Source organism: Cupressus sempervirens, chromosome 9 (assembly GCF_028749045.1).
Source record: "Cupressus sempervirens isolate cs-2001-9-10 chromosome 9, ASM2874904v1, whole genome shotgun sequence".
Lineage (NCBI taxonomy): Eukaryota > Viridiplantae > Streptophyta > Pinopsida > Cupressales > Cupressaceae > Cupressus > Cupressus sempervirens.
This window is the reverse complement of record NC_143126.1, coordinates 628,644,953-628,671,003: the sequence shown is the minus strand read 5'-3', so window position 1 is coordinate 628,671,003 and position 26,051 is coordinate 628,644,953. Positions and strand designations below refer to the sequence as shown.

Sequence of the window (26,051 nt, the reverse complement as noted above, 5' to 3'; positions counted from 1 at the left end):
GGGGGGAGCAAATATTCTTACTGGACCTAATTGGAAGAAAAGAGTCAGTAACCGGTGTAGTTCACCATGCAATAGGGCCACTTGGGTTTCCCTTAAGATTGATAACTTTGAATTTGGGATTTGTGCTAAATATGCCACTAATGAAGTTCTAGAGAGGGTGAGGCTATGGCAATGGTTGGTCGACCTTCCGAACATCCCCCGGATTGTTGTAGGTAACTTTAATATGGTTGAAAGGGCCTAGGATAAGGTTGAAGGTCTTAAGTTTGAATGGAAAAGTGATGAATTTCCCCACTGGTCAAGGATGATACACAAATTGAATCTTATTGATCCTTTAGCAGGCTTACGGCTCCAACCCCTTGGTGTTTGGTTTACTTGGTCTAACTCTCAAAAAGGTGTTAAAAGAATGCACTCAAGGCTGGACCGGTTCTACTACAATAAGGATTTCTTTAGTAGTATTAATCCTCGTGATGATAATCCTATCCAAGTTTCACCTTATTCCCTCTCTGATCATCACCCCATAATCATTGTAATTCAAAGTATCGAGCCCCCTCTTCCTAAACCATCATCCCCTCATTCCTTTGCTCTTAATTCCTCTCTCCTTTAGGATCAAGATCTCCTTCTTGCATTCAAAATTGTCCATTGGTATAACTCTTCTATTTGCAAGCATGCTAACCTTATTATTCAATGGAATGAGACTAACAATGCCTGGCAAAAGTTGTTCAAAATAGTAGGTAAAAAGAAGGCCAAGGATGCTAGAGCCCAAGAGCTTTCCCTTGTTAACTCCCTCCACTCTGCTGAAGCAATATTCCAAACCATCCTTCCACTTCCCAATTTTGTGAGGATGTTGTTGTTGCTAAGCATGAATTAAGAGAGCTTCAATCTACGAAAATCCAAGGTGCCAGGATCAAGTCTACGACAAAGTGGTTGAACCTGGGGGACATAGGTTCAAAAATCTTCTTCAACGCCTTAAAAGTCAAAGAGGCCAAGGACAAAATTACCAGTATATGTGAGGATGGGAAATGTTTTTCTGACTCTGATGGTCTATTGGGGGCCTTTACCCAATTCTACAAAAATCTCTTCACCTCAGAGGACTCGAGGGTTGCTATGAAGGTTGCTAGGGAAAGGATTAGGAGTATCATTCCAAACATTGTGGAGGCTACTAACTCATTGAGGCTGGAAATTACTATCTCAATTGGTGAGATTAAGGAAGCAATCTCTTCTATGGGTAAGGAAAAGGCCCCAGGGCCTGATAGTATTACTATGGAGTTCTTCCAGCTTAATGCTGAGTGGATCAGTCCCATACTTCTTGACCTCTACCAATTTGCTATAGAGAATGGTACATTGGGTTCTAGTATCAACTCAGGACTTATCAGACTATTGTACAAAGAAGATAAAGCCCTTATTAAGAATTGGACGCCAATCACATTGTTGAATGTATCTTACAAGGCTCTGGCCAAAATCCTGGCTTCCAAGTTAGCTCCTATCTTACCCAAAATTATTAGCCCCACACAGACAGGATTTGTTAAAGGGAGGTAGATTGTGGAGAATTTAATCCCCTGCTAGGAAACCATGGACTGGGCAAGATCTTCCGATCAGGAAGTTGGGATATTTCTTATTGATTATGAAAAGGCATATGATAGGATTGAGTGGGACTTTATTTTCATGATGATGAGTGCTCTGGGGTTCCCTACATCTTATATTTCAATGGTGAAAACTTTGATGAAGGATGTTAATGCAGTGGTGGAGGTCAATGGGCTTAGGTCACAATGTTTTGGACTCTCAAGATCCATCAAGCAAGGATGCCTCCTAGCCCCTGCACTCTTTGTCATCGCGGCTGAGGCACTACACTATCTTCTCCAAGATGAATCCCTTTCCCCAAGGATCAAAGGTCCCTGTTTACCTAATAGACTAGAAATAACTAATGTCCAGTTTGCTGATGACACTGCTATTCTATTCATACTGGAGGAGGATAATATGAGGTGGCTGATGGTCAAACTGGACAATTTTTGCATGGCTTCTGGTAGCAAAATCTTAGTGACTAAGTTAGTACTCCTAGGTTGGGATCCAACCCTCTCTAGGTGGTGCTGTAAGTTTGGCATTAGTTGGGGGGATCCTAATCATATTGTAAGATACCTTGGCATTCCCTTTGCCATTAACCCAAATATCAATAACATTTGGAACTGGCTGAAGGATAAGATCAATGAGAAGTTGTGTAAATGGAACAATATGTATCTATCTCTGGCAGAAAGGGTGCAAGTTTGTCAAAAGATTCTATCATCTTACACTACATATTTCTCTTCAGCTTGGTTGTTTAATGTAAATCAGATTGCCTGAATTCAGAAAATTATTAGGGACTTCCTTTGGTCTGACAGTAAAGGGACTTACAAGACTCATGCGGTTAAATGGGAATGGTGTGTACTAAGGAGAAGGCTAGGGGGGTCTTGGTCTGAGAGAATTCAGGGCATTGATTTGGCGGCTAAATGGATTGCTAAAGCCACAGTTGAAGAGGAACCGTGGAAAGTTCTCATTCGGCATAATCTAAGTAGGGGTTACCCCTGTGGTGCTAAATCATGGCGGGAGTGGAATGTGTTGGACTTTCTTGCATTAGATTGTAAAACAAGGGTGCGTAGGTCCAATGTTTTCAAAGCATTATGGAAGAGTTGGGCAAAGGTGAGACCATTGTTGGGGGATGTTCAGAGAGTGGAAAAAGATAATGTTTGGTGTGGGAATTGTTCCATATGGTGGAACTTAAAGAGTAGTAATAAGCCCTTGGCCCTTGTGCAACGGTGTTCAGCTAAGAAATGGGCGGGTTCTGGAGTCAGGATTTTTAGAGACGTTTTGGTGAATGGCAGGCTTATTGAATGGGCTGTGTTGAAACAGAAATTTTCCCTGGAGGGGTCACAAAAGAGGACTTATTCTGTGGTCTCAAGAGCGGTGGATAAGGCTGGGGTGGGTGAGGTTTGGTACTTTGATTCTTGTTCCTCCACTGTTTGCTGGTTGGATTCCTCTGCCCTGCACATGGTAAAATCTAAAACTATATATTCCTTGAATACCTCTGACACAGTCATACTGGACCACCTTAACAGCCACTGGAACCTCTCCCTTCCCCATGAAGAATAAAAAAAAGTCCTTGTCAATCTTTGGAAAAGGCCTATCGAACCCAAAATTATCTGCTTCCTTTGGAGATTCATGCTACATAAACTTCCTTTTGCTAAACCGAGTGGAGAACCGAATAGTTGTTCTGTGTGTTCCCAGCCTAAATCTGTCATGCATGTGTTCTTTGAATGTCCATTTGCTGTTGAAGTCTGGTATATGTTTGGGTTCTCTGTTGGGATAAACTTTTCTATTGGGAATATCATTTTTGGTAAACTTTGCATCAGCAGCAACATTCTCAATGTGTTCTGGACTGTTTTATCTTCTTGTATTATCTGGCATATTTGGAAAATTAGGAATAATAATATATTTCAAGGAGTTGAAAGAGTTCTTACTGGGTCTCTCAAGAGACTCATCCAAGCGGATCTTGTCTTGCAGATCACAGCACTTGTCAAGTTAAAGGAGGAACAATTCCATAAGTTTATGGAAGATGGACAGGGAGTTCTTACTAAGAAGGACTTGCATTATGGTTTTATATCTTTGACTGGTAGAAATCAGAATCAGCAAAAGAATGACTTCAACATCCCTCTCTCTCAGTTATTGCAAAAGATCCGAGAGGAAGGTAGATGGCTCCCACATAACGAAAGGCGAACCTTTGACTCAATGCCTTCACTTGTGAGGTTCACCACCTCAGATTCCAGTGAGCATGATTGTTAATTCACTTCAAGTTTTATGTTGGGCTTTAGAACTCTGAACGAACATTGTAATTGTTTTCTTTTTGGGTTCGCGTCTTGCTGGGTTTGACAGTACTTAAAAGTTGTTGACTGTTCATGGCAGCCATAATGGCTGATATTTTTTGATACTTCTCGTTGGTTGATGTATTTTTGTCTTCTTGATATGCAATACAAAAAATAAAAAATAAAAGATACACACATGTCTTAGCGAGAGCATAAATATGCAGTCCAAAAACACTCTTCCTCTCTCATTACACAAAAGAAGACCAAGGTGGCGGTGCAAGCCAACTATCGGTTCCAAGAAAATTAAATTCCAACCAAAAATAAAAGAGTAACGCTAATGATGAATTTTAAAAGAATTATGAGCCAATAAAAGATGGCGATTGCTCAAATTATAAGGAGCCATTATTTAAGATATAATGAAAACTCATCCTTCCTCATGTTTAATAATATATTGGCATCATGTTATCGTGCCACCTATAATTGTATGTACATATATATATATATATATATATATATATATATATATAGGTGCATAAGTTTAATCACGTAATTCTTTTGTATCATTATATTGATTTACGAGCTTATATATATATATATATATATATATATATAGACTAAGTTGTCGGTTCAAATTCTAGTTCAAATGCAGGTTCGACATTCGGGTTCGAAATTCACTCTAAATTCTTTTGGCCTAGGTTTGGGTTGGTTTTGGGTTCGTCTGTACAAAATTCTTTTTTTTTTAATTTAATATATATGTAAAAATATGCTGCAGCAAATAAGGTCATACACTACTATGCTAATATAAAGCAATTTAGCAAAATACACCACCACATATATTAACGATTTTGTTTGAATTGCAAGACAAAATGTCAAAATACACCACCATAGGTCCATATGAATGTTTCGGTTCAAAAAATTTAAAAGATCAACGTCAACATTACTAATCAATAACCAGTAATCAGTCATAAATCATAGACTCATATGTGATCAAACAAGTATCACTATATCAAAAATCATCAAATAATTCATCATCGCTAGCCAGTTGCTGATTAGAAGCACAATTAGTGCCACTAGCATCAGCAATCTCAACTGCAGTTTTAGTCGTAGCCTCAGGATCAGCTCCATCAGTACTATGCATCTCAAGATAACCATCTTCAATCACAAGTGCATCAAATTGGACTTCCAACTCCACAGCCTCTGGCTCGACATCCCATTGTTTTGCCTCCCCCTTTTTGTAGGTATTCTCTTTGTGAGTTGTGAGCCTCAAGTATGAATGCACAAACACCAAGTTATCTGCTTTCTTGGAGTTTAGTCGATTGCGTTTTATTGAGTGGATGGAGTATGTGCTCCAATTCCTCTCAAATGTTGATGAACTAGCAACCTATCAAGATTTGCAAATTTACCAACAAGAAACTAGAAATTAGAGTTTTGAATCTTTACCAATGAGAAACTAGAAATTAGAATCTTAAGATTAAATAACTTACTTGTGATAAAAATTTGATGGCAATGGGCTGCAAGTGTTGGTATTTTTGTCCATAGAAGTACCACCATTTATGAGCATCAACATTGTTCTTGTCTTCAAAAAGCGTCAATACCACAATCATTGGTGCTCGCGAAACTCATAAATTCAAACCTCACTACAGGTCATAGGTGCTCAAGAAATAGTCTTCAAAGTGTTGTCTTGTACCCTTGAGCAACTTCAGGATCTCTGTATGGGGCAAGACAAGTAGTACTCCCCTCGAGGACTGATGTGACCCACAATGCACGTGACCCACAAGTCACGTGACTGACCCACGGGTCAAGACAATCGCGCGAGTGACCCAAGGAGACCCGCTGGGCCAAGGTTATGGGTCATTTTGACCCGGCCAGAGTAACCCGACTCGCTGACCCGGAAGACTCGCCTGACGCACAGCGAGTTTCATTACTCTGGTATGGAAACATCCTGATTTCTACCAAAATTGAATCACTTAGATATTTTTGAGCTCATCATTTTCCAGAGCTTTAAAGAGGTCAGGTAACTTTTACCAATTTGCTTGTAAAGCTACAGCTAAATATATCTCAAACCAGTAAAACAAGTAGAAAAGCATTAAGAACATTCTGAAAATTACAGCAATAAAGGATCATACCCGAAATCACTTCTTCTAATTAGGTCCAAATACACTACACTCAGTAAATAGACAATAAACCATGAAAACAAGCCCACAAGCATCCATCTTAATTAGCATCTAAGTTCTGATCCTGGTACGGGTACAAAAACAAGATAATCTTAATTGTTTCCTCTAGCGGGTAACAGGGCAGAATGTAAGTAGTAACAAAAAAATAAAAAACATCATAAGGAAGACAATTAAATGCAACTTTAGCAATCAACAAAGCGATCTTATTTGGAAAATTTTCAGCAATGATCATCAACGGCACCTATTTTAGCACAAATTTGAGTACTCCATGGGTCATGTTCTCCCAAATATGCCCGGGTCCATATCGGCCACCCAGATTCAATGTGGATTTGGCCAGGCCGAACACAAAGTGAATCGAGATGCCCAGGATGAACCCGGACCTGAATCTGGCCCTGTGGGCACAAATCAAGTCCAGACACCCTGTACACCATAGACAAACTCAACTCATGGAAAAATAAACTTCAAATGTGTTCTGTGTTATAACTTGTTACAAAAGTTGCCAATGAGCCATTAAAGGAAATTTTCAAATTTTCGTTTCTTTTGCAGATATCAACTTCCTAATGCACATTTTAATATGCCTAACAAACACAATTATGTACTCGTATTATATATAACACCAACCTCCAAGTCTTTGATCTTGACACCTGCTGCAATTGATAACAGCAACTTTTCTTCTGAAAACAAAGGTTTCAGGTCAACGAGCACTTCTTTAGCTGCAAAAATGTAATATGTTACTTGTAAAGAATCTAACCAAACAACACTTCATCCTTCTATAAATCCACAATAAACATGTTTATTCATTGCTGAAAGTGAAAAGGAATTCAAACGAGCATCACAATGTTGATAGTCATCACAGGTTTCTCTTATTTTGACATTATTAAGATAAAATGAAGCATTTGAGAGACAACGAAGCAATATCACTAATAAATAATTTTAGGGACATCAATCTTTTGTGTTTGTTAGCTGTTGGGCCACTTTTTGTTCCTTTGTTGAAATTCTTTGTGTACACACTAAAATAATTATACTACTGCTACAAAATTACTATTAATATTGTTAATGATTTGACCCAGAAATATAGATAAACAGCAATAACACAGCATGAACAATACACAAAGGACACAAAACATTTATCCTGGGAAAACCCTTCCACTTGAAGGGAAAACCCAGCCACACCAGCAAAATATCTCTTTTATTGATAAAAAAAGTTCATAGTACAAGGCTTTCCCTTGATTGATTTATAATATACTGTCATGTCCCCATGTTTATAAGATTTAATAATAAAATTAAAATAACAATAGAATAAATAATAATTAATTATAATATAATTAATTATTATATATATTATAAATATAATGAGAAAATTAATATCATATATATTATCAATATAATCATATCATATATTATGTATGATTATAATGTAATTAAATAATAATATGATAATATAATAAATAAAATGATATTATTATAGAAATGTATGAATAAAATATTATTCATATCATATCATATATTATGTATGATTATAATGTAATTAAATAATAATATGATAATATAATAAATAAAATGATATTATTATAGAAATGTATGAATAAAATATTATTCATATTATAAAACTATATTATAGAACTTATAATATACAGATCATGATCATGACTTCCCAATGAACAGTCACGACCAAAGGTCATGATGGTTAGAAACCATCGAATGCCCTTGGAAAATGCCTATACAAGATTAAGGACTGGAGGAAGGAAAGAAGTGGGGAGATAACGCATGGAACACAATACCATATTGCACATCAGCAACCTAATGGCATATCAAGCAGAGGAGATGGACGGAAGAATATGAGAGGAAATGAAAGGAGGGGAGCAGGAGTTAGAAGTCCTAGCTCGGGCACAAACAAGAAGAATTAGACAAACATATTATCGCTGAGGTAGCTCACATAGGATATTTTGAAAGGAAAAGACAAGATTGTCTGCTACAAGTATCACAAGATAGTCAGAGAGTGAATAGGAGAATATTTGGAGTGATGTATCAAGAAGTGTAGAGTTTTGTCGGAAGACTATATCCTGGGAAAATCTAGACATATTATGTAGGGAATATAAAAAGAAGAATGTGGTCGTAGATGTGAGACAATACTCAGACCATCAAATAAGGTTCCCAGTCAAAATATATATATGTTCAGCATCACGATTATCAATAGAGCGTATTCAGAAAAGTACAAACTCGTTGAATAAAGCCAAGGCCGATAGTCGAGTTTCAAACAAGGTATCAAAGAAGAAAGATATATTCTAGGAGGCCATCAAACTAGACTGTGTGACAAGAAATAGTATAGGGGATAGAAGACAAGTGTATAGACATCAAATAGGAGGGCCCGAACCAAACCAATAGATGGGAATGAAGAACGAATTAGAGCAAGAAAATCAATCTATCATATGTAGATACAAAGACAGGGAGTTTAAAACATAATGACCACATCAAATGAAGGAGAAAGGAGATAATCAGTTAGTCATGGTGTCAAACAGAGGTCTGAATCACCAACATATTGTAGTGAGATATTACATTGAAAGAGGACAGTAAATACAATTTGCAATCAACAAATCACTTCATGATTATAGAGGATCAGATACGGCTATCCTATGTGAAGGGCCAAACACCTGCAACTCAAATGGAATAACATGTTTAGTCCAGTATGGAGGGAGTAATAAACAGAGATGTGAATATTTATATATATACATCAAATTTTTCATACTTTTCATAGAGCAAAGAACAAAGGAGTGACCTGGTTGTTATAAAGTATTGTCTACCATTCCATTCATACATTTCAAGATTACATCCAATATAGAGGCATGACTATGATGGTGGATTATAAGGGAAGGTGATATTCTATATTAGCATTCCATAACAGTACAAATACTGAAACATGAGTAGGATTAACTATAAGGCAACTCATTAACAAGAAGATTATGCAAGTACTGGTGGAGACAAGTTTCATATTAATTGGAACCTTATAACTTTTAAGGGGGACATCTCAGTGGTAAAAATTTAATCTTGTATTAGTCGAAACCGCGAAATTGGGGACATTACATATACCAATCAATAAAATAAATAGATTGTACAAGACTCTTCATTACGATATACCAATCAATAACACAAATAGATTGTATAAGACTCTTCATCTTTCACACGAAGCTCTCTTTGCATTCCACAAATGACCCTTCATATTTTCACACATTAACACTTCACATTTCCATATGCATGCCTCTTCGCATGATGTATGACACATGTTTTTTTATATAGTATTAGCTTTAAAATTCTCACAAATGTCTCTTTCAGCTGAAGGTGACCATAACAGTCATTACAAACATATTTCCATTTTATAAGAGCAGAGATAAAGATCTCTATCACCTACAAACTTTAACAAATATATCCTCTACTGCTATCCTTAGTTAACCAAAGGTTTTTCCCTGTTATTGCTACTCCCTGTAAATGATTGTTTCCTTTCCTTCCCCATAATGTAATGGTCATGTTTCTTTATGGAATACATACATACATACATACATACATATAGATATATAGATATATATATATATATTTGTCAGGAGTAGGGATGACTGGGATAACAAGAATTCATACACGGAAGCCTGAACAATAGCATACTACTCTTCCCTTCTGCTTCAGCGTTCTTCCGACTGCATGGTCAGATGAATCTACTTCTATCTCAAATGGCTGCCCTAAATTAGAAAGAACCAAACCTGGTGCATTATTTTGCTTTTCTATAAATGCATCAAATGCTATTGACATTTCCTTCCCAAACGATATTGAAATTTAAAGCATGTAAGGGTGCAATATTATAGAAGGATATTCCCAATCATTTGGAAACCCCTACAAGTATATTAATTAACCTATGTTCCACCAAGTTTCCAGGACATGGGGACACAGATGCATTTCAGGGATGGGAATTTTTGAGGCCATTTCTGGGGACAGCAAAAGGAATGGCTACACACGCATGAAATTTTCAAATATCCATATGGTAACCTATGCATATAAGTCTATATTTGTGTACAGATTGTCCCTAGCACATACTAGTGATATTACTCTGAAGATTCTGTATATATGTTCCGGTATCTGTATAAATATAAGTTAAAAACTAAAAACCATATTAGTGATAGTACTCTGAAGGCTCTGGATATATGTTCAAGTACCTGTATAAATACAAATTACAAACTGAATATACTTTGTCAATTTAATTTGTTCATATGTAGGATTTATGAAAAAAATAATCACTTCATCTTTGATATGATTTCTATTAGTTTTTGTTTATTTTTTCATTTTGATTTAGCACTATGAAATAAATTATAATATATAATTTGAGGATTTCTTACTGTGAGCATATCCAAGGCCCCGTTAGATTGCTTCTGTGGTACTATAATTGTTCTCAGCATCTTATTCTCATTTTTGCAAATGTTTTTGAAACAAAAACTGCTACCTTACAGATGTGACCCCTGTAGCTGCTGATACAGGTGCTGATGCCTGTGAAGGCAGATCCAGGCTTGGGTGCCCTGTGGATGCCTCCCTGGTAAGCATTCCCGTGCATCCTGATGCCCGGGATGCACTTCTGGGAGGCATCCCCGCACATCCGGGTGGCTAAGATGTGCTTCCGAGAGGCATCCACAGGGCACCTGGGCACAATAGGAAGAATCAGCAGGCTCGGGCATTAAAAAATGCTTTTTTGACTGTTTTGCCACTTAAAGCACATATAAACATGTGCTAATATACATATTTTATTCCTTAATTATGCTCCTAAACCTTAAATGTCCCTAAAAGAGGCCATTCAACCATTTTTCATCTCATTTCATTTGCAGATAGGCTCTCATTCTCATTTGGTCTCCATTTTGGCATTTTGAAGGCATGGTGATCATTTTCGAAGAGGATTGTTTGTGGGGCAAGAGATAGCTTCCACAAAGGAGTTTTAGGCATCTAAGATAAGCATTTGATGCCATTCTTGAGTTCCTTAATGATTTTTTTTGAGATTTTGATGAAGTTTTTTAAGTTTTTTTTCAGTTTTTAGAGAAATGAAGAAAGAAGTTTAGCTATCTCTTTTAGTATTTTTCTATCATTTTTTTTCACTTGTATGCTTGATGTTCATAGTTTTTTTTTTCTAATTTAAGTTTATTTAACTTCTCTTTACAGCAAGAAATTACATTGTATTGTGCAAGAATGGACGCCACCAATAGTCAAAGTTCAATGGGAAAGCAAGGCCCCAATAGTTTCAAAATTGATGTAGGATCTCCTTCATAGAGACATACCACAAGATTATCATAGGTTAGGAGATGGCTCATGTTTTTGGAAGTATAATCCATGTCAAAGTAACAAAGGCAAACCATTCAAGAGCTCATATTCCCAGGTCAAACTTCATTTTATGGGCCCTATTTTTAAAGGAATGGCTATGTGCAAAGGATGCACAAATAGCATCCTACGTAAAAAAATAAGAAGCTGCTGATAAATTGGTTAAAAGAATATCAATAAAATGCAATTACCCCAAGTGTATCCTCCAAACATCCATTATTGCAAGAACCTATACTAGGAGATGAAGAGGAAGAAGTAGAAATTATCACCCGCAAAAGAGGTCCATAGGACACCGCATTTAAAATGGAGGCAAGATTGCTTATTAATTAAGCCATTGCACATTGCCTCTATGCCAATGGTCTTCTTTTCAACTTGGTGAGATCACCATATTGGAAGGAACTGATGGCAGCCATCAATTAAGAACCAGCTAATTACACAAGTCTCGAGTATAAAAAGGTGTGTATCACTCTATTACAAAGAGAGAAAGCTTCTATATAGAAAGTTCTTTAACCAATTAGGAATTCTTGGAAAACTTTAGATATTTCTATTGTTTCTAATGGGTGGAAAGATACAAGAAACTGGGTATTGATTAATGTGATTGCAGAGTCCCCCAAAAAGGAAATGTTTTTAAAGGCAAGTTGAATGTGAAGGGGAAGTGGAAGATTCACAATTCATTTCCAGAATTCTCATTGAGGCCATAGAGATGGTGGGTAGTAAGAATGTGGAAGTGATTATAGACAATGCCAAAATTGTAGGGTTGTGGGTACTTTGGTTGAGGACCAATAGGACCATATGTTTTGGACACCATGCATCGTGCACTCCCTCAACTTGGTCATGCAACAAATTTGCACTCAAATAGATTGGGTTAAGCAAACTATCAGGAGGGGGGAGGAGATAGAGATGTTTGTGACAAACCATCACATATCACAATAAATATTCAGATCATTCTCGACAGTGGAGTTGTTGAAGGTAAATTATAATAACTAAATTTAATTTATTTATTTCATTTAAATAAATTTTACATCATGCTCAATTATCAAATTGCATATAACTTTGCTTAATATTTATTGGCATATTGTTATTAACTTGCTTAAATTGTTGAGACTCGATTACATCTCCTATTATTGTTATAAGATGACTTGTCAAGGTGCAAGGGGCATTGATCGAAATGGTTATTTATAACCAATGGGATATATGGAAGGTTTCAAATTTAGAGAGGACCCAAACAATCAAGGCATTGGTCTTCAATGACAGTTGGTGGGCTCATGTGCAATTTGTATTGGATTTCACCAAGCCTATCATGACTATGCTCTACTTTACTGATATAGATTCAATTTGTTTGCAGGGTGTCTATAATGGCATGGACACAATGGTAAAGAAGGTAAAATTTTCCATAAAAATACTTGAGACTGACCCCATAGAATGTGAAGCCTTATGCAATAAGGTGGAAACAATCATTCATCATTGTTGGGAAAAGATGACTACCCCGTTGCACCAACTTACATATGCCCTCTCTCTGAGGTACTAAAACAAAGAAATACTTGTTATGCCAATAGAGTAGCACCATATGTGGATAAAGAAGTTGCAAATGGGTGCTGCATAGTTTTTGCAAGCCTCTTCCAAGATGATAAAATGCACAAAAATGTTAGGATAGAATTTGGCATATTTGCTTCGGAAGCAAAACTTAGTGCATTTGCAATAAAGGACCAAAATGACATGGCAGCTATCACATGGTGGTACCTCTATGGTTAACCATTTAAGCATCTACAACCTCTTGCAATAAAGATCCTCTCACAAGTAAATTTTTTTGGTTTTTTATTTACCACTTATATTCTACAATTTAGTGCTTAACATTCTTTAATTTGTTTTTCATTTTTACATTTAATTTTGTGAACAATATCCAAGTTGCAAATTATGTTACTGCTGAATGGAATTGGAGTACATACTCCTTTATCCACTCAATGAAGCATTAACCAGTTGGGCTCAAAAAAAGATGAAGTCGGTTTACATTCATACCAACTTGCTTCTTTTGTCACATGGAAGATCACTACAAGGGGCAGCCAAGCTTTGGGATGTAGCTCTTGAGTGTGCCAACTTGGATGCAAAGATTCATGATCTTACTACAATCATAGATGACGATGATGGTAGCATCATGACACATGGTGCATCTAGCGTAAGTGGAACCATTTTGGGTTCAAATGATCATGAACTTGCAGCAGCTAGACTTGGAGATGATGAGGATATGGATTTTCTTGAGAATCCTTATGATTTTGAATATAAATGAACATTGAATCATGAACTAAATTTTGATTTTGTAATTCAAACTATCAACATATGCATATATGATATGGCTTATTAGTTATTGAACTTATTTCAATTTGAATATTTGTGAAATATCTTGATCAATGCTGAAGTATCATAATATCAAATGATTTAATTTTGTATATTTCTTGCATTTCTTTACATAAATATAATATATACATTTTTTTTAATATACAGATATAAGCACATCCAAAACCCCCAAAAAAATTTGTACCCTTGGGTCTCACACCCATCCGCATCCGCATCCGCACCCGAATCAGCAACTTAGAAATAATGTATAGTTTATGGTGTGGGTGTAGTATACATTTAAAAAATTATTACAAAGTAAGGTCCGGCAAAATAACAAGAGATCTAGTATGTAATAATGTTCTCTGTTGTATTACGTAAGTAGTATGAGTCAATACGGAAAATTGAATTTGACTAACCGAGTACGAAAACATAAAAATACTTTGTTTTAAAAGTGGGCACTTATTTTTCACTGTTTGAGTGCTAAAAATTGGGGACAGCTAAACGTCGTTGGGATGGTTGAGAGTGTTTCAAACGTCCCCAACATATCCGAGGGACAACTGCCAATCACCAATCTATCCCCAAGCCATTTCCCCATTTTGGGAACATCCCTCATAATTTGGGAAAAGTCCCCAAGCCATCCCAAGCACATCTCCAATGTTGGGACAAGGGAATAATCGCTTGTGGCACATGCCCATGTACCCTTGATCTACACCCTGTGAAAATTTTTTGATCATGGCCAATTTATAATTACAATTTATCATGATTAATTTTAATATTTTTTCGACAACCATATCCTAGATGAACTAAGGTGGTTTATGTCAACTAACTTTTCTTAAAATTGAAGTAAAGCTAGTTTTTTTCATCTTTTTTTATGACTTACCAAATCCTTGCATTTAGCCCTGGATCCTCATTCCTATGCGATGCTGATTCTAATTCCTTTTGGGTGCAAGACAAGAATCCTGCTGGAACCCAGAGGAATCCACGAGAAAGAATATCAGTAAAATGCAATTCTAGGCAGATCAGACCATATACATTGAAATCAATTAATGTTTTATCTAAAGCAGATCAGGTATTACCAGAAGTAAATTCAGACTTGAAAATATTCAGTATTTAGTAAAATTGAATTGGTATCACTTTCACATTTGCCATAATATCAAAATTTATATTCCTTTGATTGAATTCTGCAAATTAGTAATCATTAAATTCTGCAATTGAAAAGACATCCATAATCTAATCTGAAATAAATTTAATCTACATTTACATTCTAAGCAACAGTATCAATGCTTACCTGTGTATAATAGGTGTGCTCTGGTTTCAATTGGATTGCTAAGAATAAGAATGATAACATTATAGGCTTATGGAAATCTCATTATCATGACATGATAAGTTTTAATGAATGATCAGTGTTGAGTTTTCGGATTTTCTGCAAATGTAATAGTACTGCCATTGTATTTGGTATGCACTTTCCAAATGGCAGCCATCTCTCTAATATAGGATGAAGTATGGATAGACATGTCTCTTCACGAGACATGTCTATTCATTAGAATGTGATTAATATAATAAATAACTCATATATATATTTGCACTATACTTTATCCAACTAAAGCTACAAATTATTAACACTCCCTCTTAGCTTAGAGAGTATAAACAAGATTCACACACAATACGAATAACATATTACCTCAACGTAAATAATAGATGCTAGAATGTCAACTCATATGGCATCTGATCGATGCTACAAACATCAACACTCCCTCTTAGTTGGGGAAGATAAATGGTATAATCATATTACATATCTTGTGATCACATAACACATGATATGAAGTATCATCTAACATATAATACCTAGTTTTACATATCACCTAACATCGTGATATGAGGAATCACCTAACATGTGATACTTAGTTTTACATATCACCTAACACGTGACATGAGGAATCACCTAACACGTGATACCTAGTTTTACATATCACCTAACACGTGATACCTAGTTTTAGATATCATCTCAATATGATATCAGAGATATGGTCTGATCAATAGTATCAAGTCTCATGATATTCAACATAACTCAAAATTGTTCAAAGGTAATGTGTACTTACCATAGGAACATTCATAATCTAATGTGATTGGTTTCAGCTATCATATGATGTCTATCAAAATCTAGAAGGTCATGTCTATTTAAGGAAATGAATCCACCATGCTAGAAATCATATATGCTGATTTGTTCCAGCCATCACACGATGTCTATCATGATAGAAAATTAAGTTATTGTAAGATTGTCATCTTCCAATAACATCAACAAATACAAGTGATAATCATTTGGAAGTTGTCACTTCCCCATGATTTACACAAGGCCTATAAGGCATTAAATGATCTCATTACTATAATAATTAATCAAGTTTGCCTCATAAGTGTTTCACCTTCAATAGTAAAACTCCCTCTCAATCACTATGATCGAGATTGTCACAAGTTGATTGAACTCATCTGCTCCCTTTGAAGCTCCAAGTTTGCCTCATAAGTGTTTCACCTTCAACAATAAAACTCCCTCTCAATCACTATGATCGAGATTGTCACAAGTTGACTGAACTCATCTGCTCCCTCTGAAGCTCGAGTTTATCGACATTTAGACCTCTTTGAAGATGTCAAATTCCCTCTGAATCTCCCTCTAAATCTGAATTCCATATGCTTTCGCCCTTGTGATTCAAATATTTCCTTTCATAAAGTAAGCCCATATAGGAAATATAATGCATGAATCAATTTTCATATTTCATTGGATATTTATCGCTTTGATTCTACCATCCGCAAATTGGTTTGCGTTTCTTATTGTATCTCCAACCTGTAAAGTTGCTAACTGTAGAGATATAAACCACTTAATTGGAAGAGTGTTAATTGCATTCTCTACGTCTGTCCTATGCCCGTGATAGTCTCTCTTGTAACCAGTAACATATTTGCATTCCAATTGCTTCCTTTAAATACTTTGTAGATAAATTCAATTGAAATTGTCTTACATGTATATTCTTCTAGTAAACAATATGTTTGTCTCCCTTCACTCGGGGTTACAGAAGGTAAAAGGAACAATATTTTCATGTCACATTTAGCAACTCTTTTAGCACCTTGAATTATATAAATTTCAACTTTACTCCGATGTATGTTGTCTTCATTGGGTGCTTTCCAATGTGAATGTCTTTCCCACGTGGCTAAAGATTGGTCCAAACATAATTTATATTACCTCCTTATCAGATCCCCGTGACCTCCTTTTGGTGAGTAATTGGTCCATGCGGTTACATGTCATTTTACTAAACAAGTACTCAGTAACCACCAAAACGCGAACTCACTTGTACGAGCACAAACACAATTTGTCAAGAAATGGCTTTAAACATATCCTTTTCATGCACCCATTTCGTATGAAGGCTCTTTCCACGCAAGCATTCATTATCAATTATTCTCCCACTTATGAGCCACCTAGGTTGATGCCTATTATCCCCTCCACTTATGTGGCTCGCTAATAGACATTCCAAATCTATTATTGTATTTCCAATATTCCATCAGGTTCTTGCTTTCCTAAACCAATACTTATCTTTGTATCCTTAGAGTGGTGGCGGTATATAACCCTTTCCACGTTTCAAGTTAGTCTGGTCTCCTTTTCTTCTCTTGCAGATCGCTGTCAATTCGAACCCCCTTATTCATAATTGATTTCATTTATGTCCTCTGAAATACAATCCTTTATTCAGCGCTGATATAAATGAACAACTTTCTCTAGATTTGACACTTCTGTGCTGGTAAATTGGTTCTACACCAAGTAGGGCTCACACAAGAAAATCATAGTTGCTAATCACAAATGAAGAAAATTCCTCCTAGGAGATAGCACAATACTCCATAATATGAAGGCTCATGTTTGATAATCCATTCAAAAACATGATAATACTTCAGTACAGAGTAACTCAGGACGCTGGTTCAAGGAGACACAATATCCACGAATTCGATATTTTTATTCATAATATGACTGTAATCTCATTTCACTAATTTAATTCAAATTACCAACATCAATGTTGCAACCCATTTGATACACCAGAGATCTAGATATTTGACTGCATCCTTAGGAAAAATACCATAGACTGATCACGTTAACCGTCAACATCATAGTTATTGCAGAGTCTCAATTTCTTCTCATTACAAATCATACTTTGATTATTTCCATCACAGACTTGTTAATAATAAATTTCCATAAATAGCACAGCTATATGCATAATTATCCATCTGGATAGAGCAACCACACGTCAGTTGTCCCGAATGGATCACTGCTAAATATTGCATCTGAGTTCCTTGTCAGCATGAGCCTCCTTTTGAGATCATATTTTATCTGACTTGATCTGATCTACAGAGAACACGGGTCTTAGCCCTTCTCAATGTGATCTTCATTTCTACATTTGTAGTTAGGCTCTGATACCATGTTGAGTTTTCCGGATCTTCTGCAAATGGAATAGTACTGCCATTGTATTTGGTATATACTTCTAAATGGCAGCCGTCTCTCTAATATAGGATGAAGTATAGATAGGCATGTCTCCTCATGGAGCATGTCTATTCATTAGAATGTGATTAATATAATAAATAACTCATATATTTTATATATTAATATATATATTATATCTCACACTTTATATATATATATATATATATATATATTTGCACTATAGTTTATCCAACTAAAGCTACGAATTATTAACAATCAGAATATGTTTTGGTCTTGTGATTTAATATGCATGACATATGATCTTGTAGCCCACCATAGGCACTGATCAATCCTTTGCAATTCCTATTTTCAGAATTCTTTTAAAACTGATTTATCACAAGCCATTTTTTCTTTATTTGTTATTATTTGCATATGCTGGACCAAAATTGTACGGGTGACAGTGAATGGAGTAATCATGTATAGAATTGTTCTACTAGGCGCTGTAATACAAGTATGTCAGATTTTCACATTCAGTGTCATTAAGGGTAACTCAGCTATGTCCTACAGAGCTTAAAGTGCAGAGGGAACAAATTAGAAGTGTTTCTTTTTCATCGGCCTGACTTCCAATGGCTTGAAGCATAAGATCAAGTTTGTATTAAGGCGTTGCTGGAAGACAAGTTGGGGAAACAACACATCCCCCTCCTTTGTACGGATCAAATAGTAACCAGATTTGAGATCAAACTTTATGAAGCACCTGGCATGCTGAATTTGGTCAACAAGGTCATCAAAATTCGGCAAAAGGATATAGGTTTTGATTGTAAATTTGTAGATAGTGCCCAGAAAATCAAACTTTATGAAGTGCCTGGAATGCTGAAGTTAGTCAATAAGAGTATCAACACTTGGCAGAGGATATAGGGTTTGATTGTATATTAGTAGAATTCCCTACACCGAAAATATATTCTCCAACTGCCATATTTCCTAGGGAAAATTACAATGGTTCATCCAAATTGCGCAAAGTAAAGTCCTCAGGCGGATAAGCACTTGCTTCAAAGCCCCTTGCTCAAAGAGCTCGTGAACTTGCTTCTTAGCCTCGTATTTTTAAATGCATCCAATATGCCCTCTAAGTTGTACTTCTGCTATTTGATTAAAACATACAAATGGAATCTCATTTTAGCTTGTGAGCATTTACAACAAACTATTGGATAAACGAAATTAGCAGCCACATTTTGGCCTAGCAGGAATGATCTCCCAGACACAAAACTGTGTAGTTTTGGTGCAGGTTTAGAGACAAATCATGGAATTATGCATTTCTAATTTTAGATGTGAATAGTATCTGACTTTTGGGGTCAAAATTAGATGTGAGGCTAAACAGATGGTCGTGGAAGCATTGGGCTGAGTGCAGACCTATGTCATAGGTACGCTATAGTAACCTGATGTGGGCATGCAAGAACCAACAGTTTGAAATGTAAGTATGCAATGTCTTGTTACTGACTATGCTGCACGGTTCTGTGAGCTTTATATTTATTTTGAGGGGTGTGAGAATTTTACTTATTTATTCATGTACAGAGGAAACGAAAATTAAGAACTTAGCAGGATAGGAAATTATTTGGTCTTACAGAAGGTGTTGGAGCTCTTTTTTAATTTTGCATTCAGTTTTATGGAATAAAAAATACAGTAATAAGATTAAAATGAACCTTTTTCTTTAAAATAAGATTTCCACATTTATATCTGCAATTTTTCTGTAAGTGGTGGAAAGAAAGACTGAAAGTCTTCTCCACCAGTTTAGAGACCTCTCTAAGTTATGCGGCAGCTTGCATGCCACTCTTCTAATCTTAATCTCGATTGTTATTTGGATAATTATACTTCATTCTCACCATTTAAAAAAATTACACTTCATATTTTTTTATCAGCAAATAATTTAGAATCCGTCCCTTTTCTCAAAAATGTGCTCCTAATTTTTTTCTCAACGGATTGGCAAGCCCCTTCCAGAGGATTGTAGCATTGTCTTCAAAAATAAACAAACAATTAGATGACACAAGCAGCCAATGCTGCCAGGTACAAAAGCATATAGGATGTTCACCCTCGAAAGCCGAGAATTTGGAAGCTAGTTCAACATGAATAATGATATTAACTGAAAATCATTACAACAAAATAAGATGCAGGAAAAAGAAAGTAGGAAAAACTATTTTGATTGAGAAGTTATGGCAAAAACTTACCAAGCTGGGGCTTGACTCCAAGAAGAACAACTTGACATTCCTCGACAAGCTTGGCATTGGAGGGGAGAATGGTAACACCGAAAGAAGAGAAAGCTTCGCGACGAGGAAGGCGGGTATGAGCAGTGCGCATGCGTGAGGAGGGAAAGACGCCTGCATCATGCAGACCCCGCGCGATGGCTTCCGCCATCTTTCCTGCTCCGAGAAATCCGATCTTCATTTCTAACTCGGCCATCTCTGCTCTCCTTCCCGCTTCTATTTTCCCTCTTCCCTCGATTTCCAGATTTTTTTAAAGCTCCCCGATTACAGCAGCAGATATTCTCGTATCGTGTCCGTGACGATTTTTGTCTTATGATGAGGAGTTTTGCTTCTTTTGCAGGAATTCGTCTCGCATGATCTGAAATGGTCTATTTAAAATACATTAATTCTTGCGGTTGATGTTTTCCAATGTTTTGAAGGGTGTAAGGGAAATTTTGTCAGGTTACCGGTGATGTAATTCTCAATATAAACAATGGCAATCTTTTAGTAGGGGAGAGAGCGAGAGGAGCAAGAACGCGCACACGGGTCTAATGTTAGTGGGTCGGTTAGAGATCTACCTATTTTAAGGTATGTGTGAGTAGATGCGTGGAAGTTTGAATAATGAAGGAAAAAAAGAAATGAAGAAATTGTGCGCCTTCTCGAAAGTATTTGTTATTTTAATGAATGTATTAATCTAAACATTTGATTTCGGTTAATTAAGTGGAACATATATGATTATCATATGTTCATATGACTTATAGGTTGTGTCTATATTTATGTGAATTATAAAAATTCATTATATAAAAGTTAATTCAGACTCACCACCTTAGTCACAATCTAAAATTACAACATAATAGTATCGCGTGGAATTTCATTGAACCAAAAGAAGATGGCAAGTGTGTGAAATGTGGTGAGGTACCTTAAGCACTAACATTTCAATAAATCATTATATCAATGGGTTAATAGCATAAGAATCAATCAAAGTACCAAAGAAAAAATCCGTTAGAAATTGTTTTAGTATTCTTAATTAAGGTAAGTTCAATCTATGAATTTTGTTTTCAAATAAATTGTGGAGATCAATGGCTTGACTACCTTAAAATGGAAGATTCTCAATCAAAACAATGCATATTAAGCTAAAAAATGATTAATCTATTATGCAAGAAAATTAAGATTTGAGCTCATAATTGAAACTAAGATGCAAGTTATCATTCATAGAAAAACCCTAGGATAAAACTAACATTATAACACCGCTATGCAAATTTTAGATATGATGCACATATGAACTATTGTGATAGTACTATTACAATTCTTTATTATGATGAGCTTAGGGTGTGCTTGGTTTTATAAGAATCCTATGGGAATTGGACGGTTTGGATGCACACTTAGTGAAGGGTTGAGATTCTCCCTTTCTTGATCCATGTGATTAGTATTCAATTGGTCAAATTTCTACTTTCTTGGTTGTTAGAGACAAATTAGCAATTTTGTCTTTTAATTAGAAATAGTTGAGCATTGTGCATGCATTTGAATGGTCCATTTAATTAAAAAGTGTTAGGACCTTTTAATTAAACGGTTTGATTTGGTGATTGAATGAAAAAATTTGTTTGATTTAAAAATTAATTGATGATTGATGATTGATTTAATAAATTATGCAAGTTGTTTTATTGAATTGCTCACATTATCAGGTCTAGTATTAGGTTTGGGTTAATTGTTTGATATTAGGAGCTCTTAGTTGACTAGACTAAACTTGGGTGATTACAACAAGTATTAGGACAACTTGTGCTTGCTATGACATAACTAGACTAACATTATGCCACACAACTTTGTCCTACCTCTCTATTGATTGTGTCTATCATTCTAAGTCAAGCATATAGGTATTGGTCAATTCACCAAACAACCACTTATATCCAAAAAAATAAATTGTGAAAGGCCGTAATTTTCTATTAAAGGGCAATCAAATATAAAGTAAACATAGCAAATAGATTAATTGTGTAAATCTAATGTAATCTAAATTGATAGGAGTACTAGCATTAAAGACACCACACCAACATAGCAAACATCAAACATAAAAGAAGGCATAATTACATCCCATTCACTCCATTTAAGTCGTTTAAAGAAAACACCCATTGAAGATGAGGAAGAATTCAAAGCAAATCAAGGTATTTAAAATAGTTTTTATTACTTTTACAGTTTCCTTAATGTTCGCATTAGAATTGAGTAATGGTTATTTTTGTTATTTTCTTGATGTTCGTATCATTCTCAGTATTTTGAACACATGCTATTTTCCATCCTCTTGCTTTTTGAAAGGGAATTTTTTAATTCTATTCCTTGACACTTGTATCCTTGTCAAATTTTTAAACATGTATTGTTTTTCCCTTCTCCCTTTTTTAGTATCTAAACACTTTTGTTGCATGTCATCCTTAACATACCTATTATTTGATACACTTTGTTTTTTAAACTCTTTCTTATGATTTCATGGTCTTAAGGATATGTTATTTTTGTGGACCCTTATAGTTATATATCCGTAAGCCTTTTTTAGTTGTAATATGCTCATATTATTTCAGATTCTTACTATTATACAATCATGGTTATCTCCCTTACTATTTAAGAAAAATGTTTTACATCCTTACTATTTCAAAAAATGGTTTTTCAATATTGCATCACATCCATGTCACTTTACAACCTTCACAAATAATTCATCGTATTATTTCCTTGATGTGAGTTTCATTATTACATTTATGTTTCCTTACTTGTTTGACATCATCATTATTTATTGTGTTGGCTAAAACCTTGCATATTGTTTAATATCCTTACAATTATGCAATCTATAGATAATGTTCTTTCTATGATTTCCTTAATGCTAATTTCATTTTCATTTTCATATGCCCTTATTCTTTTGGACCATTTTCAAGTTTACATAACCATATTATTTTATATCCCCATGACTTATTTTCTTCATTAAGCTCTTGCACGATGTCTTAACAATATTACTAAAATATTTTTTCTATTATTTCCTTCATGTTCAATTTTGTAAACCCTTATTATTTAGAATTTTCATGGTTTAGTTTATTTCTTGAACCCTTGCCCAATGCTTGACATCCTTACTAATTTTCAAACTTCACATAATGCTTTTTATACTATCTCTTTTGTGTTCATTTAATTTTTAGTTTTATATACCCTTATTGTTTTACTCCCTCATAGTTTCAATTGTTTCCTTGATGTTTATTTTAGTTTTGGTTTTAGTTTTGTACATTGTTTATTGTTTCTTTGATGTTCAATTATTTTCATATTTATATTCTTTCTACGGTTTATTTAATGTCCATTTCAAATTTAATTATTGTTTCACATCCTTAATAGAGTAATTTTGAAGTAAAACATAAAAAATATGCCCGTACATAATTGTCAACAAAACAAACATTTTGTGATATATATTTGAGCATCACTGTCATTTTATATGCATACATTAATCATTAAATGTTAAACACAAATGTTTATCCTTAAGCATTATTGTTTGTATAATTAGTAGGCATCATTCTAATAAATTGCATGGTTTTGTTTGTTTCATTTCATACTTATCCATTTTCCACCATACTTCAACTTTTAGGTCACATGTCAAATTTGTAATATGAATCATGGTACATATGAATTTGGACAAACTACAATGATCCAATCTAGACAAAAGATATAGACACAATTGACTATCAATATTAATAACACAGAACGATACCATTAGTTTGTCAAAAATTATAAAAATGACAGGGAAAACTATTTGAAGGTTCATCACACACTAACAAGTCAAGGTCTTCATGCAACCTACCTCCAAATGATGTACATGATGAAGTCTTAACATATATGTAGGAATCTTCCCCCTCGTCTCTATACAACAATTCCCCCCACAGAATGGATGATGGAGATCTCATATCCACAAATTTGAGCAAACGAGAATGACTTGCACACCATGATCATATTATTGACCAATTATTTATTAGCACATATCCTTATGATGATATTATCTTTCTGACAAGATCTTGTTCCTTTTCAAATTTATCCAAGGTCATTCTTTCTCATGGAAAACCAACTATCTAAATAGTTGTTTTTTGGAAAACTATGGTCCAAAAGTTTCAATACATCAATAAAGGCTTTGAAGAATAGTAAATTAATAAATCCTACATCAGATTTTTACCAAGTTATACATTATAATTCATCTTAAACCAGTTACTTTCTTTCCTAATATACCTTCTCAAGTCTACGCTTAACAAATTATTTGAAAATAACCCAATCCATCTACATTGGCACATCTAAAGGATTTGACCATGAACCCCTACTAAACTAATTGTTAGGTTTATAACTTTATATAGTTGTTAATGTTTGGCATCCCTACAACTATCCAAGAGACTAAACAAACAAGATGTCCATAAATAATTGTCAAAAAATAAATAAATTTTCTAAAGGAAATGATACCTCTTTTTTTCAAGTATTATTGTTTTTTACTAGAAAATAGGTTTTATAGGGATCCTAAAACCCAAAAATTAAAACATATCAAAAGGCTAATAATAAGAAATAAAAGCCCAACTGTAGTCATACATATCAAAAGGCCGATAATAAGTAGAAAAGCCCAGCCACAGTACTACAGCCAACCAAAAGGCCAAAACAACATACAGGCAAAAAGCCAAAGACCAAAAACTACAAAAACCAGACAAACCAAAAGATAGGAAATGAAAAACCTTTGTTAGTTCTTTCTTTTACAAGCATTATTGTTACCTTATACTATATTATCATTGAATCAAAAAATGCATGATATTTTTTCACTAGGCATTACTATATATGTGGAACAACAAACAACAATCTTCAAAAAGACATGATTAATAGTTCTATTTCATAGCTATCCATTTTCTAGTGTACTTCACTTTTGACATCATATATCAAATCAATAATCTAAATCCACATTTTCTTAACTAGCTATTTAGATTTACATTATAAGTGTTTTCATTTCTAGCATACCTATTATTCTTATTGTCTACCAATAAGGAAGGTAAATAAGATGACTATTAGTTGTGCAAAGAAAAGAGCATTAACAAGGTTGCATTCTCATAAAGGAGGAGTCGTATTCCATGAAGAGTCTTAACCTAACCTCCCATTTTGAGAAATTCATAACCTATCCCATCATATTGGAGTTTAGCTCACTCGTGAGAGCACCATAAGTTACAATGCGAAAAAATTTGTGGTCTATAGATGATATGGAAGGGGCACTCAAAGATGTTGGAAAAATTGACATATCAATAAGAACTACATCCAATAAATGGAGCATCACAAGAGCCTGAGTCTCCAACTGGTTAGGTGGTCTCATAACCACCTTCAAGAAAGGCCCCAAATAATCTGTGTCACTGAAGAAGAAGACTAAATTGTTGAATTTTTCCAAGAGATGGTTAGAGTTGGTCATGGACTAGAGATTGTCAACTTGAAGGTGTAATTACTGAATTTTGGTCTAGTATTCATCATCATAGCATAAATAATCATCTTCATCATATTCATCACTTGAAATGATAGAATTTTAATTCATATTATATTCCTTGTTATTGAGCTTTAGTTTTGGTCTTTTATATTTGCCTAGGCATGTAGCGGCAATATGACCAACCTTTCCACCCATAAAACATTTAAGTGGTAAGATACCTTTATACTTATTAATTTCTTTCTT

The 26,051-nt window shown here is 34.9% G+C and overlaps 1 protein-coding gene across 2 annotated transcripts in view; it reads right to left on the bottom strand.

Annotated features, from left to right (window-relative positions):
• The window catches only part of P5CR (pyrroline-5- carboxylate (P5C) reductase), an 84,498-nt gene extending 63,583 nt beyond the window's left edge, over positions 1-20,915 (bottom strand). The window contains exons 1-2 of one of the 2 annotated variants that reach the window (XM_089801417.1): positions 20,345-20,915; positions 6,626-6,717 (exon numbers count right to left, since the gene is read on the bottom strand). In XM_089801417.1, the coding sequence (XP_089657543.1) occupies positions 6,626-6,717; positions 20,345-20,576 (324 nt within the window). In that variant the 5' untranslated portion in view covers positions 20,577-20,915. The remainder of the gene's footprint in view (positions 1-6,625; positions 6,718-20,344) is intronic. The other variant, XM_089801418.1, reaches the window with a different exon arrangement.
• Positions 20,916-26,051: the final 5,136 nt, after the last annotated feature.